Source organism: Kluyveromyces lactis (genome assembly GCF_000002515.2).
Source record: "Kluyveromyces lactis strain NRRL Y-1140 chromosome C complete sequence".
Taxonomy (NCBI): Eukaryota; Fungi; Ascomycota; class Saccharomycetes; order Saccharomycetales; family Saccharomycetaceae; genus Kluyveromyces; species Kluyveromyces lactis.
The window spans coordinates 353,207-369,053 of record NC_006039.1 but is presented as its reverse complement, the minus strand read 5'-3'; the positions used below and the strand labels follow the sequence as shown (position 1 = coordinate 369,053).

At 39.2% G+C, this 15,847-nt stretch overlaps 7 protein-coding genes across 7 annotated transcripts; 4 read left to right on the top strand and 3 right to left on the bottom strand.

Annotated features, from left to right (window-relative positions):
• Positions 1-164: 164 nt before the first annotated feature.
• ARG1 (argininosuccinate synthase) lies at positions 165-1,427 on the bottom strand (the record flags this gene model as incomplete). The annotated part of the gene is made up of 1 exon (XM_452377.1): positions 165-1,427. The coding sequence occupies one exon, from the start codon at positions 1,425-1,427 to the stop codon at positions 165-167; it is 1,263 nt and encodes a 420-aa protein (XP_452377.1).
• Positions 1,428-2,765: 1,338 nt separating this feature from the next.
• KLLA0_C04004g (glycerol-3-phosphate dehydrogenase family protein) lies at positions 2,766-4,085 on the bottom strand (the record flags this gene model as incomplete). Its single annotated transcript, XM_452375.1, has 1 exon — positions 2,766-4,085. The coding sequence occupies one exon, from the start codon at positions 4,083-4,085 to the stop codon at positions 2,766-2,768; it is 1,320 nt and encodes a 439-aa protein (XP_452375.1).
• A 1,814-nt stretch (positions 4,086-5,899) lies between these two features.
• On the top strand, positions 5,900-7,930 carry MAM3 (Mam3p; the record flags this gene model as incomplete). Its single annotated transcript, XM_452373.1, has 1 exon — positions 5,900-7,930. The coding sequence occupies one exon, from the start codon at positions 5,900-5,902 to the stop codon at positions 7,928-7,930; it is 2,031 nt and encodes a 676-aa protein (XP_452373.1).
• A 491-nt stretch (positions 7,931-8,421) lies between these two features.
• On the top strand, positions 8,422-10,203 carry RTK1 (putative serine/threonine protein kinase RTK1; the record flags this gene model as incomplete). The annotated part of the gene is made up of 1 exon (XM_452372.1): positions 8,422-10,203. The coding sequence occupies one exon, from the start codon at positions 8,422-8,424 to the stop codon at positions 10,201-10,203; it is 1,782 nt and encodes a 593-aa protein (XP_452372.1).
• Positions 10,204-10,621: 418 nt separating this feature from the next.
• Positions 10,622-12,028, bottom strand: PRS5 (ribose phosphate diphosphokinase subunit PRS5; the record flags this gene model as incomplete). The annotated part of the gene is made up of 1 exon (XM_452371.1): positions 10,622-12,028. The coding sequence occupies one exon, from the start codon at positions 12,026-12,028 to the stop codon at positions 10,622-10,624; it is 1,407 nt and encodes a 468-aa protein (XP_452371.1).
• A 709-nt stretch (positions 12,029-12,737) lies between these two features.
• Positions 12,738-14,165, top strand: APM4 (Apm4p; the record flags this gene model as incomplete). The annotated part of the gene is made up of 1 exon (XM_452370.1): positions 12,738-14,165. The coding sequence occupies one exon, from the start codon at positions 12,738-12,740 to the stop codon at positions 14,163-14,165; it is 1,428 nt and encodes a 475-aa protein (XP_452370.1).
• A 373-nt stretch (positions 14,166-14,538) lies between these two features.
• On the top strand, positions 14,539-15,669 carry MRX9 (Mrx9p; the record flags this gene model as incomplete). The annotated part of the gene is made up of 1 exon (XM_452369.1): positions 14,539-15,669. One exon carries the CDS (start codon positions 14,539-14,541, stop codon positions 15,667-15,669), a length of 1,131 nt encoding a protein of 376 aa, XP_452369.1.
• Between the last annotated feature and the right edge of the window lie 178 nt (positions 15,670-15,847).

Genomic DNA, 15,847 nt, shown 5'->3' with positions numbered 1-15,847 from the left:
GGATAAAGTTTCAATGCCATTACTTGAAGTGCACGGAGTAAGTTAATTGAATAATTATTTTAAGATTAGTTATGTACACTATTAAACACGAGATTCTATTATTTATAATTTAGGGGTCTAAAGTTTAATTGAGAGTTCGTGACTGGGGAAATTGGATGATAGTTTTATAAAGTTAGTTCTTCACCCTTGGCAGCCTTGGATTCACCGTACTTTTTTACTCTGATCGCTTGAATAGCGATGAAACCGGTAGTGTCGGTTGGTTGGAAACCAGTCAATATATCCATAGAAGATTCATCAGGATTGTATAGGTTCTCAGTCTCTGAGTATCTGCCTAGCACAATGATGTTACCCTTGTATAGTCTCAATCTAACGGTACCGTTAACTGTAGATTGGGAAGGTTGGATCATAGATCTGATATATTCACATTCTGGAGTGAAGTATGAACCGTTGTACAACAATCTGGAGTAATTTGGAGTGACAAATTGATCTCTCAAGGCACGGACTTCTTTGTCCAAAGTCAAACCTTCCAAGTCAACGTGAGCTCTTCTCAAGACGGACAATGGAGCTTGTTCGTAACAACCTCTAGATTTCAAGTTGATGTAACGATTTTCAACGATATCGATTCTACCAACACCGTTAGCTCTAGCCAATTTCGCAGAAGTCAAGAAGATATCCAATGGTGAAGTAGCAGTAGTTTCTTTGCCAGAAGCGGCATCCTTGTAAGTCAACTTCACTGGCAAACCCTTTTCGAAAACGATATCCAAATCTTGTGGTTGATCTGGAGCATCTTCTGGACCAGTGATCAACTTCCACATATCGTTTGGAGGAGTTTGGTTTGGATCTTCTAGAATACCAGCTTCGTAGGAGATATGAGCCAAGTTCTCATCAGTGGACCATGGTTTAGAAGCGGTTTGGAACACAGGGATGTTCTTTTCGGCAGCATAAGCCAATAGATCTTTTCTACCAGCAAATCTGTCGAAGAAAGTTGGATCTCTCCATGGGGCAATGACCTTGACGTCTGGTTTCAATGCGTAGAAACCCAATTCGAATCTAATTTGATCGTTACCCTTACCGGTGCAACCATGAGAAACAGCGAAACAACCTTCTTGCTTAGCGACGTCGATTTGAGCCTTAGCGATAACAGGTCTAGCCAAAGAGGTACCTAACAGATAAACGTCTTCGTATACCGCGTTAACTTGAACAGCTGGGAACAAAACGTCCTTGACGAATTCTTCTCTGCAGTCAACTAGAACAAACTTGGTAGCACCAATTAGTAAAGCCTTCTTTTCAGCAGCTTCGAAATCTTCTTCTTGACCAACATTGGCCATGAAGGCAACAACTTCGTACCCTTGTTCTAACAACCAGGCCAAAATCACAGAGGTATCCAAACCACCGGAGTATGCCAAACAAACCTTACCTTTAGACATTATATTACTTTTAAAAATTCCTTGAATGCTCTTTGTATCTTTTAAAAACCACCAGATATGTGTGTGATATGTGATGTGTGATCTATACTTCAAACTGTAGTACACAATCAAATGGAGTTATAAACAAGAACTGAACAGAGTAGAACAGATTCTCACATTTTTTCACTTCTCATTTATATATCTTTTTTTCAACTGGAAAAATTTCATTCGTACTTTGATGCCCTCTCTGTGCTAGTCTCTTCACCACTCACTTATCTCTCTATGTTGTACGATCTCTACTGTGAAAAAATGACTCATATGAAATTATTACACTCTATACATTAATGGGCAGAAAATATACCGCTAATCGCGGCAAAGGCCAGATAAGCTCAGCAAAAACCCAAACAAAATGCCACTCCATAGCGTAAAACGAAGTAGCCTTTGTCAAGGGCAAAAACCTAGGCTCTGGGAATACCTGTTCTTCATAAAAGAGTGAGGAACTGCTTTGTATTTAGTTTGTGTGTAATGTATATACTTGATTGAGAAAGAAAAAACTCAAATGCTGTAAAAAACGTCAAAGTTCTTTGAATCTGAATCTATTTTAAAGGTTCTCCAGCTTAATTTGAATCATCAACATGTCCGGCACGGCTCGTACTAGATCGATGATTCAATCCACGTTTAATGGCTACAAAAACTGGTACAACTGTTGTTGTTTCTTGCACTGAAGTTGTGCCATATAACTATAGTTATTCTTCTGTTTGTTAATGGCAATTTTTCGCTGTTTGTGTTCACTAAGTGCAAGAGGAAACGAGAGTTGTTACCCGGTGATAGACAGTCACGTGATTGATGTTTTTTTTTTTTTTCCTTCTTTCTTTTCTTCCTTGATTCTCTTCCCACTTCCATCTCCTTTCATTCACCAGAATTTGCCATTCCTTGGTAAATATGGCTGAGAACTTGAAATTAGGTAACTAAGATGGAGCGAAGGAAAGAGAAATAAATTAAATTGTAAGAATCTATCTTTGTATCTTTCTTATAGTGAGTTAAGTATATGGTACAGATTACTCATTCCCACCGAAATAAATAAGGGGGACAAGTATGAATGTGAAATAGTTTATATTTATTATGTAGGAGAGGCGATTTTCTTTTGTTGACTGTTGAGAACTAGTGTACATGGATCTCTCTCTTGTTGAGGTTTTTGAATTGAAATTTAAAGTGTGTGTTGTGATGATGGATATTTTTATGTGTCTTGTCTATGACATAAAAGATTCCAAATGATAATAAATCAACAGTTTAACGGGTCCACCGTGCATGCCATTGAAATATTGATTTGATGGGAAGAAGATGGATCAGTTTCCCTGTTTAATGCTTCTTGACGTTGTAGTCGATACCTTCGAAGTCTTCGATCATGTCTGGGATTTGTTCCATAGAAGCATTACCGTAAGTGATTTGGTAGATAGCTTCGAACAATGGGAACTCAGCAGTCTTACCACAGGTAGCCAACCATTCGTGGACTTCCTTAGTTGTGATAATACCTTGAGCGGATTGACCGTTCAATAGCTCCTTTTCAGCTTCTTCAGCAGACTTACCAGTGATGGCCATGTGTTTCGCAACTCTTACGTTTCTACCACCGGCACAAGTGGTGATCAAATCAGCAACACCGGCAGATTCTTGGAAGTAAGTTTCGACCTTACATTCTGGGAAGAAAGTACGACCAAATTTGATCATTTCAGAGAGACCGACTCTTTGAATGGCAGCACTGGCGTTGTTACCCCAGCCCAAACCTTCAACGTAACCACAACCTAAGGCGATAACGTTCTTCAAAGCACCCGCGACCGAAATACCAGCAACATCTTCAATGACGTTGACGTGGAAGTAAGGTCTGTGGAACAAGGCTTTCAACAAAGAATGGTCAACATCCTTACCTGGACCCTTGTAATCTTCTGGGATTTGGTATGCAACAGTGGTTTCGGACCAATTTTCCTTGGCGACTTCTGGAGCCAAGTTAGCACCGGATAGAGCACCACATTCGATATTCAAAGTTTCCTTGATATAAGTAGACAATAGCTTAACACCATCCTTACCGACGTCGAAACCCTTCAAACAAGAGATAGCACGAGCCTGAGGCTTCACGTTACCCTTTAGTTGAGAACAGATTCTTGGCAAGAATTGATGAGGAATGTTAAAGACAAGGATATCAGCGTCCTTAGCAGCATCGACCAAGTCTGGGTTAGCAACCAAATTACTTGGAAGCTTAATACCTGGCAAATATTTGACGTTTTCGTGACGAGTGTTGATGATTTCAGTCAACTTTTCACCGTTAATGTTTTCTTCGAAAACCCACATATCAACTCTGTTGACAAATAGGTTAGGTCTCAAAGCACAGTTTTCAGCAACAACCTTGGCGATAGTAGTACCCCAGTTACCAGAACCGACAACTGTAACCTTGAAAGGTGCATCGGCTTGAGGTTCAACGGACTTAGAAAGAATCGAGGAAGTTTGCTTTAATCTATCGGAAGCTGGACTCATGTTGGAAATCGTGTTTGTGTTTGTAATTTTTATTGTATTAGCAGTAGAACTTTTAGTATAATGTTTGAATATACCTCTGAGCTTGCTTGATATGTTTTGATGTATCAAATTATAACCAAAACTTCTACCAATAACACAACTACTAGGAATCATTATCCTCCAAAAAATTCTTGAGTCAACCTTAACCTCTTTATATACACTTTTGAGCTAAAAGAAAGTACTACAAGAAGTAACAAAAAAAAAAAAGGAATAAACCCAAATCCGAATTATACAGCATCCAAAATGTAACATCACGTAAAAAGGACAAGAACCTACAAAGTTAGTATTATGAAAATGGAGACTAAATATTGATAATACATGATGATTAAAAAAGATTATCTTAGATTTGTTTGATTTTCTATGGACCAAATTTACAAGCTTTACAACCTGTCTGTTTCTTTTCTTTTTCTTGATACTCAGGATACCTCCAACAGGATTGAGAAGCGGATTTTCAAACTCCCCGCGATTCTTTCCGAACATCATGCATTTGCGAGGGTCAAGAACAAGACGGGACAAGTAGGACAAGTGAGACAAGACAAGATGCCAATAGGCTTTTTTTTTCTTTTGTCCTTTTTCTTGCTGCTGAGAGATAACAGCCGAAAAGCAGCATGGGGATAAAGGACAAGTGGCAAGAAAGGGACATTCGGAAGAGACAGGGTCGGGACAAGGACAGGAAAGAAAAGTGCGATCCTTTTGGGGCCAAATGGCCAAATGGACGTTTGACCCCCTCCGGGTTGACAGAAGAACACGAAGGACATTTTTCCGTTTCCAATTTGTTCCGAAACCCTGGTGGCGTTTTGTCTAAGCCATTTCTCACCATGTCATGCAAAAAAATTACTCTTAAGAGAAAAAATCAGGTTTTCCTTTTTTGTTTCTTTTTCTTTTAGAGTCTCACTGGAATACCGGAGGAGCGCGACGTATCCTGATGTAACATGTAACTGACAAAAATCTATACCTTACGTTACCCTGCTGATGCGGCTGGCTTCTTAAAAATTTGTCTCTTTACTTTTTGACCTAGGGGCAACTAGAAAGACAAGAGTCGGGAGAGGAGATTTGGGAGGACTGAGCGCCACGTGATTGAGGTGCCAAAATCAAAAGAATAATCGGCATTGGTTCCTGGTTTGATGTTGGGAAGTAGATAGGCGATGCGAGGGATTTCACATCACGTGGATTCAATTAACTCATTTTTTTTGTTTTTCAGATTCAGTTTTTTCCATTTATCAGTAGAGGTTACCCGGATGCGCCCATCCCACGCAGTTCTGACGCTTGCCCACGGGGAAGAATAGCTATTGGGAATTTATTATATAAACGTCTGTTGAACTCTACGGTATGCAAAAATAAATGTATATTTCATAAGATATATGCTCATTCGGCACTGAAATCAGCGCATAGCCTGCCGGTTCCAAGTAGCAGGATCTGGCCTTCTAAGAACGTAAACTCGGTGATTGGAAACATTGTTTATTGTGTAAAAACTCTGTTTTTTCTTCATAGAAAGAAAATAAAAAGAAACCACGCATTTAGTTCGAACCATCTTCTCCACTACATCTCTAAAATACTGGAAAGACGATTGGTGAAAACTTGTTGAAGAGTGAGATCTTTAAGCAGAAGGAAAGACGGGAACCGAAGTCGAACATAGTGAATATTTTCTTGCTCAGTTCTGATACTTCAACTTGAGTTTTTAGTTGATTGCTAAATTGGTACTTAATTCTTAGTACGAAGACCACAATTATATAGGAAACGAAGTCAAGGAAAGTTTCCGAAAGACAAAAAAAAACTTGGGTTCCCTTTAATACTAGAGATAGAAAGGTTGTAACACATCTCACGGCGTAAGAATTTAGATTGAATATCAAAGCTGAATTGTTTGGAACGTTTGCAAACTATTAAAGAGACTCGCACATTTACAGGATATATACAGGCTTATCAAAGAGATGGCATTGGGTCGTTATTCTGCTCTGTTGTTTATGGTACCGCGAATATTCGCGCTACCTATTTTTAAAAGATCCGTTTTATCAGTGCTCCAAAAGGAGGCACCTCCAGCTGAAGATGAAGCAACATTTACCACCTTTCTTGTTATCTCCATGATATTGGTTCTTCTGGGTGGTATCTTTGCTGGTTTAACTCTTGGTCTTATGGGTCAAGATGAGGTTTATTTGAAAGTCATGCAAACAAGTGGTACTGCATCGGAAAAATATCATGCCAATAGGGTTCTCAGCTTGTTGAACAGGGGTAAACATTGGGTGTTAGTGACATTACTCTTGTCCAACGTCATCACCAATGAAACTTTACCTATTGTCTTGGATAGATGTCTTGGCGGCGGATGGCAAGCCGTTGTGATGAGTACTGTTCTGATTGTCATTTTTGGTGAAATTATCCCACAATCTGTCTGTGTACGTTTTGGTTTGCAAGTAGGGTCCTTGTTTTCGCCATTTGTTTTGTTCCTCATGTATGCAATGTACCCTATCGCTTACCCTATCGCTTTGTTATTAGATTGGTTACTTGGTGAAGACCACGGTACCATCTATAAGAAATCTGGTTTGAAGACCTTGGTGCATTTACACAGAACCATGGGGATGGAAAGGTTGACCCTAGATGAAGTTACCATCATATCAGCTGTGTTAGATTTGAAAGAGAAAAAAGTTTCTGAAATTATGACCCCAATTGATGCTGTTTTCACTTTATCCGCAGATAAGATCTTGGATGAAAAAACAGTAGAAGATATTTTCAACTCTGGGTTCTCTAGAATTCCTATTTATCTACCAGGTCAACCTACCAATTACATTGGGATGCTTTTAGTCCGTGTGTTGATTTCATACGATCCCGACGATTGCCTACCTGTATCCCATTTCCCTCTGGCTACATTGCCTGAAACAGCTCCACAAACGTCTTGTCTAAATATTCTAAATTACTTCCAAGAGGGAAAATCTCATATGTGCGTAGTGTCTAGGGATCCAGGTTCTAGTTCTGGTGCCATTGGACTTGTCACTTTGGAAGATGTCATTGAAGAATTGATTGGTGAAGAAATCGTGGATGAATCTGACGTTTTCGTCGATATCCATCAACGGATCATGAGAGATCAACCAGGACCACTATCAAAGAGGCACATCACTTCCTATTTGCATTCATTGTACACTAGAAAACCATCAGAAACTCAACCGCTTGTGAATGAAAATGCGGAAAGCAGTGAGGCGTCCGGCAAAAATGAAACCACAAACTACCTGTCAGTAGGCGCAACGAATTTTCAGCCCGCAAACCCAGCCGCGAACCCTTTAGATATAAAGAAACCTTTCGTGACCATAAAAAGGCAAAGTTATGGCGGGATGTCCAGGACTCCTCCACGGCTTTCTTCTGAGCCAATTTCTCCTGCAACAAGTGTGATTGAAACAACCTCCCCTATAAGACGTGAACCTGACGCCATTTCACCCGTGGGAAGCGCTCCTACAACCGATGAAAAAAGGAAGTATGTATCCCATCATAACCATCGTCATAGATCTAATTCAAGCAGACGAAGCAATAGCGCTATGGTGCAACAACAACAACCACGTCCGACCTCGAACAAATCCAATGACAAGCTGATAACGACTATTCCAGCTCAAAACGACAAAGACCATCAAACCGTGATTTCTTCAAGTTATAAGTCCACTAGAAACGGGATCGTCGAATCGATAATTACAGTCAAAGGTGTTTCTAAGACAATCATAGAACCTGCGTCGGATTGGGATGACTCCAAAAAGGTAACCATCAACGAAACAGAGAACATTGCAGAAGAACACAATGAATCATCAAGTATAGACTCGAATACTACGAACACTCACGCTCATCCGCGATCCCCTTCGTCAAGACGTGGATCCAGATTCAGTCTTTGGTCAAGCAAATCTTCACAAAATGACCAAGATTCAAACGCTAAACAGCTGTCAAAATCTCAAGAAAGCTTCAACCTCGAATCCAGATCCAAAGATTAATTTATTCACAACTTTCCTCATCACAACACCTACATACATCTATAAATGCGCACTCACAAGCATGAAGACATTTCGATAAGTTAACTTCGGAGTTGCTAAAAGTTCACATATAGTCTTTCGACAAACATTAGATAGACTATGATATGCATATCTTTCAGTTTTAAGCTCAAAGCTATACTAATTACATCCGATTAGCACTCATATTCTTCAGCTGTATCGTTGCATAGATCCGTTCCATCATCGCACATGCTTTCTTGTGCTCATTCTCTCGTATATTTTGTGTTTCCGTCTTAATTCCATTTCCACTCTCTTTCTTCCACGGTATGACAATTTCGTTCAAAATGGTTAAATAAGGATTTTCTAATAAATAAACAATATAAAGACAATTAAAGTTAAATCGAGCCAAGTTATTAATACACATTAGCAGAATTAGTCACAGTAATGCACTGATAGAGACCGAGTCTACCAAGGGGACGTAGTGTGTAACGAGGATGCCTGACAATCAGTTGAGTGCGGAGTCCAGTCACGAGATTCAATCCGTAAAATCTGCAAGTTCTGCAGGTACGTTCTTTTCCAAGAGCTCCATCAAGAATAAATCAAGGCTAGCACTTGGACGATTCTTCCGCAATGCTAACGGTAACGGAAGCAACGGAAATGATAGTGGCAGTGAAGGCAGCCACAATACTGATACCCGGGTTTCTCCACAAATTTCCGGCGATCTTCCACCAGGACTTCAGACTTTAAAGCATACAAATCACTTGCATAATCCGAACAATTATCAGGCTAATGGCAGTTCGCAGACGCGAACACCTCATCCGAAGGATAACAAGCAAAGAAGCTTTTCAAATTCCAATTCAGTATCAAGCTCACCGGTTACACAGAATTCACATTCCAACTCTGTATCAGGCCTTTCAAATACACAATCACATCCATTATTGCACAATCATACGTCACATGAACATAACAAACCATCATTAAAGGTACAGCATTCAACTGTAACATTGGATACCTCACCTCAGCCGAACCAGCATCCTGCAGAGTATCTTCAGAGACAAATCGAACAATTTAAGCTGCAACCACCCCCTAAATTATCATCGGCCGATAATTCCCATCCAAAACCCCATCACAAGAAATCACTCCGTTTGAAACGGTTCTTTAAGCTCCACGAACAATCCGGAGAGCAAAAACATGTAGAACAAAAACAACCGACAGCAACCGCAGTCGTTACAGACCGTAAAACTACAAAATTGACTTTATACGACGCAGAAGACGCCCATGAATTGATACAGAAGTATGGTATTCCGGGGAAACTTCTCGGCGAAGGTGTTTCTGGATCTGTAAGTGTTGTAAAAGGTTCGGATAACACTTTGTTTGCAGTGAAAAAATTCAGACCAAGAGCTGCTAGAGAGACCTTGTTGGATTATTCTAAAAAAGTTACGTCTGAATTTTGTGTAGGATCGTTTTTGCATCATCAGAACGTTATCGAAACCTTGGATATGCTACAAGAGGGAGAGCATTTTTTGGTAGTAATGGAATATTGTCAGTATGATTTCTTCACATTGGTTATGAGTGATCTAATGGGAAAGCATGAAATCGCATGCTATTTCAAACAAATCTGTAATGGAGTTGCATATCTACATTCTCAAGGATTGGCTCATAGAGATTTGAAGTTAGACAACTGTGTTGTTAATGCTCAAGGTATCTTGAAGTTGATTGACTTTGGTAGCGCTACCATTTTCCATTACAAATACGAGGATAAAATAGTGAAAGCGAAAGGCATTGTTGGTAGCGACCCATACTTAGCTCCAGAGCTTTTGGTAAGTCAATACTATGATCCGAGACCCGTAGATGTTTGGTCCATTGCAGTAATGTTCTATTGCATGACATTAAGAAGATTTCCATGGAAAAAACCAAGCGAAGAGGTCGTGTCATTCAAATTGTTTGCTCAAAATCCAGATGATGAGAACGATCACACTAAGGGTCCATACAAGATTTTGAAGTTACTTCCACGTCATTCAAGACCATTGATTGGTAGAATGCTAGAACTAAGTCCTCACAAGAGAATCTTAATGCCGGAAGTTTTAGCGGACCCGTGGTTCCAAAATATACATTGTTGCGAAGTTGACAACGATGGAAAATTGATCAATCCACCAACTAACCACAAGCATCATTTAATTACGGAAGACGAATTAAAAGAGCTTACTGAGAAGAGAGAAAAGGAGGCTAACGAACGGAGAGCAGCAGAATTAAATCACAATACGACACAAGAGTGATAAAACTTTGCACCTATATCTCAGCATCATGAACCATATCATAACCATAAACAATCTTAACATTCATTCATAATCATACCCAAGCATTTGGTACAACATCATGCACTCTCGCAATAGCTTGGAGACTTTAGAACTTATTTCCCAAATAAAGGGCAATGTAGCATTTGTCGTGCATATTCTTTTCAAATTCGGCCTAATGCATGAAGACCAAGAAATCTGGGGAAACCATCATCATCCAAAGAAACTCTTCCAATGTAAGAATGAATTTTACAAGCTATTGACATTACACCATTGCACGGCCCAATAGAACAATAGAGTGAGACCAACTTGAAATTGATACATTTGTGTGTGTATATACATTTATATTTTTATTACATAAAACAACCTTAAAAGCAGAATCACAAATTCGGTACGATTACTACCATCCATGTTCAAAAAGAATACTTATCGATTCTCCGTTATGAATTCTTCTGATGGCTTCGGCGAAAATATTAGAGACATCTAGAACCTCAACTCTATCAGCACCTAGTACCTTAATTGTTTCGTCCTGTGGAATAGAGTTTGTGACAATTATCTTATCAATAACACTCTGTCCAATTCGGTTTAGAGCATCTCCTGAGAAAATACCATGTGTAATCAAAGCATATATTTTAGTGGCTCCTTGGTCCTTCAAGAGTTTTGCTGCTCTAGTAATGGTGTATGAGGTGTCAACCAAATCGTCAACAATAATACATTCTTTGTTTCTGACATCACCGACCAACATAGTAGTGTTCACGTATTTATTGTTTCCATTATTGGAGAGACTTGTCCTAATATCCAGTGACTCAATTAAAGGTTTGGTCGATACTGGAACGCCACCACCTGATGTTAAGGTGGCGCCAGGTGGACCTTTCAAAAGCTGTGACCTTCTTTCCTTGTGAATCATAGCAAAAGAAAGTTCTAAGACATCGGCGATTTTTGCAGCACGCTTAGCACCCCCAGCATCTGGAGAAACAACGACACAATCCTGATAGTTAGGAATATGATGTTGAATATAAGCCTGAGTGATAGGTTTACAGTATAGGTTATCAACAGGAATGTCAAAGAATCCTTGGAATTGAGAATCATGTAAATCCATAGTGATGACATGATCTGCTCCGGACGTAGTTAGCAAATTAGCGATCAAAGTACCTGCTTGGGCTACCCATAGCTTATAACTAGAATTGCTTGCGTTAAAGAGGGCGTCTGCATTTGAATCTTGCTCCTGCTCAGATGGATGTTCAGCCTTCCCGTTTGGAATCATGGGGATACGCGAAGAAGTAGATGAGGTGGGTCTCAACTCTACTGGACGCAAAGGAGTGGGACTTTGTAGAGACTGAGGACCTGATGAAGAAGCTGAGCTTGCGGCATCTAGCCTACTTGAATTTGGGGACATGGGCTTCTCTACTGTTAGCATGGATTGAGGGATAGGGGTTCCTGGATGTGACTCAAAAGTATATTTTTCCTTAGGCTTTGATATTAATGGAGCACCCTTAGCTGTGTATGGGATATCAGGCTGTCTTGAATACGAGAAGTATGGCATCACAGCAGTGACTCTGGATGCATCAGCTGTTTTACAGGCATTGATGAGAATCAATAGCTCCATAAAGTTATCATTAACATGGCCACATCCACTTTGAATCACATAAACATCTTTCTCTCTAACAGATTCTTCGATACTAATGGAGGTCTCACCATTTGAAAACTTACCTAGCTTCACTTGCGACCTTTCAATACCTAGATTCTCACAAATCTTATTCACTAAATCGAGATGGGAACTACCAGCAAAAACGACGATGTTATTCATTTCTTTCGACAAGACTTACAGGGCTTTATTAAACAGTAGTTTTCTGGATGAAGTACAATACAGGTTCAGCGTTCAATTCACCTCTTATGATCGTATCTGTATGATCATTGTACCGATCGATCTCGTTATCTCTGTCAAATTGTTATAAAAATTTTCGGACCTACTGATAGTAAAGCACATTGCAGAGAATCTTCAAAAAAGAAGAATTACCTGAAAAGGCCCGTGTTTCATCCAGAAGAGCCGCATTGTCAGTAGTGCCATGGATATATCATGTTTATTCATAATGGCCTACTCTTAGGTATTGCGTAAGACCTTTTTGTTCAGATCTGTTATAATTCCCTTGACATTATATGCTTTCCAATAGTAAATATATACAGCTTAGACACAATGAGTTGGGGCAAAAGCAAGGGAATGAATAAGATACAATTTCTGTTCCAATAATCTATCATTGCACAAACCAATCCATCAGTGAGTTGCCTATATAATAATAACATCTCGTCAACGTTCTTGTTCTTTTTCTCAGCTTTTGCTTTATTTTGCAAAGGTTTGATAAATAGCACAACAATAATTTTGAACTATGTAGCGTATATTTCAGTAAAGGTTCCTTAAACTGTAACTTCAGGCACTTGAGGTACACAGGGCAGTGCAAAACTGAAACGGTGGTGTTCGTAACCTACAGTATAAAAATTATCGTTGACCAACACGCAGCATGCTTAGTGCTATATTTATATACAATGCAAAGGGTGATTTGTTGATCAGTAAATTGATCAAAGACCATGTTAAAAGATCACTGGCAGATGTGTTTAGAACCCAAGTCATCAATGATCCACATGTGAGGTCTCCTATATTGACATTGGGCTCAACGACATTTCAACATGTTATCAGAGAAAGTAGCGACAACTTGCCTATGTGGCTTGTAGCAGTATCCAGATCGAATGTGGATAGTTCAATGATCTGGGAATACCTACACAAGTTGTACCAATTAATGGAAGCATTCGGAATTAACGATGAAGACGTGTTAAAGGATGAATTTATGTTATTGTATGAGATTTTAGAACTGACGTTGGAGAACGGCATCCCACAAACAACGGACTTAGCTCAAATAATACCAAGAGTATCACGAAAACCAATAGAGAATAACACAATTAGCAAATCTCCCGATTTGGATGATTTCTTATCCGGATCTAACATTCTAAAGGCTCCAAAGCTTTCAAAGCGGTCCTCAAGTTCAATTGCCTTGTCTTCATTATCTGAATGCCCTTGGAGGCCAAGTGGGTTGAAATACAAGAAGAATGAGGTATATTTGGATATCAACGAAAAGATCACAATATTGGTAGGTAAAGATGGGTCAATTGTGAAATCATTTGTTGATGGATCCGTGGATTGTGTATCACATCTATCAGGTATGCCTCTATGCCAACTAGGGTTGAATGACACATATTCGATTCATGGAAACGAAAAGTCAGAATTGTCCATTGTTGAAATGATGTCCGAGTACGATATTAAGAATAAGAAAGCTATACCGAATGCGGCTGCAGGCTCTGTAATATTAGAAGATTGTAAATTCCATCAATGTGTCCAACTTAATAAGTACGAGGCCAACCACGTTATTCAATTCGTTCCTCCTGACGGGCCATTCCAATTGATGCAATACCGTGTCATTGATAACATTAATATCCCATTCAACGTCATACCGGAGGTAGAAATCGTGAAGAACTCTACACTCAATTACAAGGTAACGTTAAGATCACTTTTCCCATCCAATGTCTCTGCCAAAGATGTAACAGTTAAAATACCTGTGCCCCCAACCACGATTAAATGCGATTTTAACGTCTCTGGAGGAAAATGTAAGTACGATGCCGGAGAAAAATGCATGGTATGGAAATACAACAAATACAAAGGATCTACAGAAAATACTCTGAGCGGTAAGGTGGCAATCCCTGCTACTTCCCACGATCTATCTGATTTGTTAAGATGGTCAAGACCGCCAATATCAATGGGCTTCGAAATTGTAATGTTTAGTAATTCCGGACTTGTGGTGAGACACTTGAAATGTCAAGAACCACAATTGAATTATCAACCGGTGAAATGGATTAAATATATCTCACATTCAGGAGCATACGAGATAAGATATTAGTCCACTGAGTGGGATGACTTGTCCCTATAATGGTGTCTTCATATTAATGTGCAACGAATTGGTTTACAAAAGTTTACCCGGATATGTATATATTATTCATGTTTTTCCTATTTAAACAATGTAGTAATAATATTCCAAAAGTTTAAAGGAACAGAAAGCAGATTATAAGTCATCCTGCGATCTTAGTATGGGGTTTGCGATGATATAGACAATTTGGCCTTTGAAATTCCTATAAAATTCCTTTGTAAATTAAGAAGCTTCATAGATTTCAAGACTATGAAGACATTTTGCATTACCAGAAGTAATCGCTTATTGGTATAAATCTGAGAAAATACAATTCCGCACATCAGACATTGTGATATTCTTCTGTGAGATGCTTCCCCTAAATCGATTTCAATTGTGCGTTAAATCACAGATTGGGCTGCGACCATTTCAATCCTTGACAAAGTTAAAAGCATACAGTCCTGCTAGTCATGGATGTGTCAAGACGGGTCAGTTTGTGAATTTGGTGCCACGGTTCCCACTCCTGGCAGCTTTGAATCCCCGGATGAATCTTTTACATTATAACCAGAATATTTTGGTCTCTCCTGTGAAGATGGCGCTTCGAAATTTCCATTCTACGCCGAGAAACATGGTACTTGGTGGACGGGATCCTTTCAGAAAAAGTCCCTTTAACAATCCCAGATTTATCTTTTCAATCAGCCCTTTTTCCTTTATTCTTTCCACGTTACTGTTCGCTGGATTCATAACAATGATAGTATTTGTTTTGCCTTTCTTACTTGCTTTGCTTTTCCCGATGGTGATATTTGGAATAGGGTGGTATCAATTCAAAGCTTTTAGAACCAGGAAACTTATGCAGCTTTTGGATCATGCTTTCAATCAAACTAAGATGAAGCTTTCATCCACCACAAGGAGAGAATTGATAATGAAGCAAATGGTCCCAAAATTCAAGTCATTTACCCAGCTAAAGGACTTCAGCGGATTCCCCTTCAAGCTCTCTCAAGCATTTACAGATAAGTTTCAATCGGGAGAATTTCCCAACGCAGACAGATTTCTTTCCTTTGTGAAATCGAGATTAGATGAGAGTTTCTATAAAAACGAACACAACATCAAATCCATAGTTTTAGGAAGTGATACAGCTTATGTTCCAGGACACATGGAGTTAGTAACAAACTCGTACTCTTTTGTTTCCAGCGTCAGAAATAACGAAAACATCCAAGCTTTTTCATTTATGCTATTGAACATGGGTTCTGAGGGAGTCCGTAAACCAGTTGCATTGGTTTACATCGTTACAAAGGCAAACCCAGGGGACGAATTGTTGATGTTCACTGGTGACTACATTGATGATTCTAAGTTATCCCCGATGGTCATCTATGTACGTGCTCTCAGCCCATTTTCGAAATGTTGCTTCATTACAGACGTCGGAGAAACTGGAGCAAATGCACAATATAGTGTAAAACGAAAAAAGGACGGCAGTAAAGAATACACGTACGAAAGTGATTAAAAGAACTAACGCCCTCACCTAGGTACTGACATGACATTATTAAGAATCATCACTTCACAAAATCTATTTAAGTTGACACAAACCGTCACAATTTATACATATTCATCAATGAAATAAAAAAGATCATATAACACATATCCAAGCAAACTATAAGATTCATTTGAACCATATGAAAACA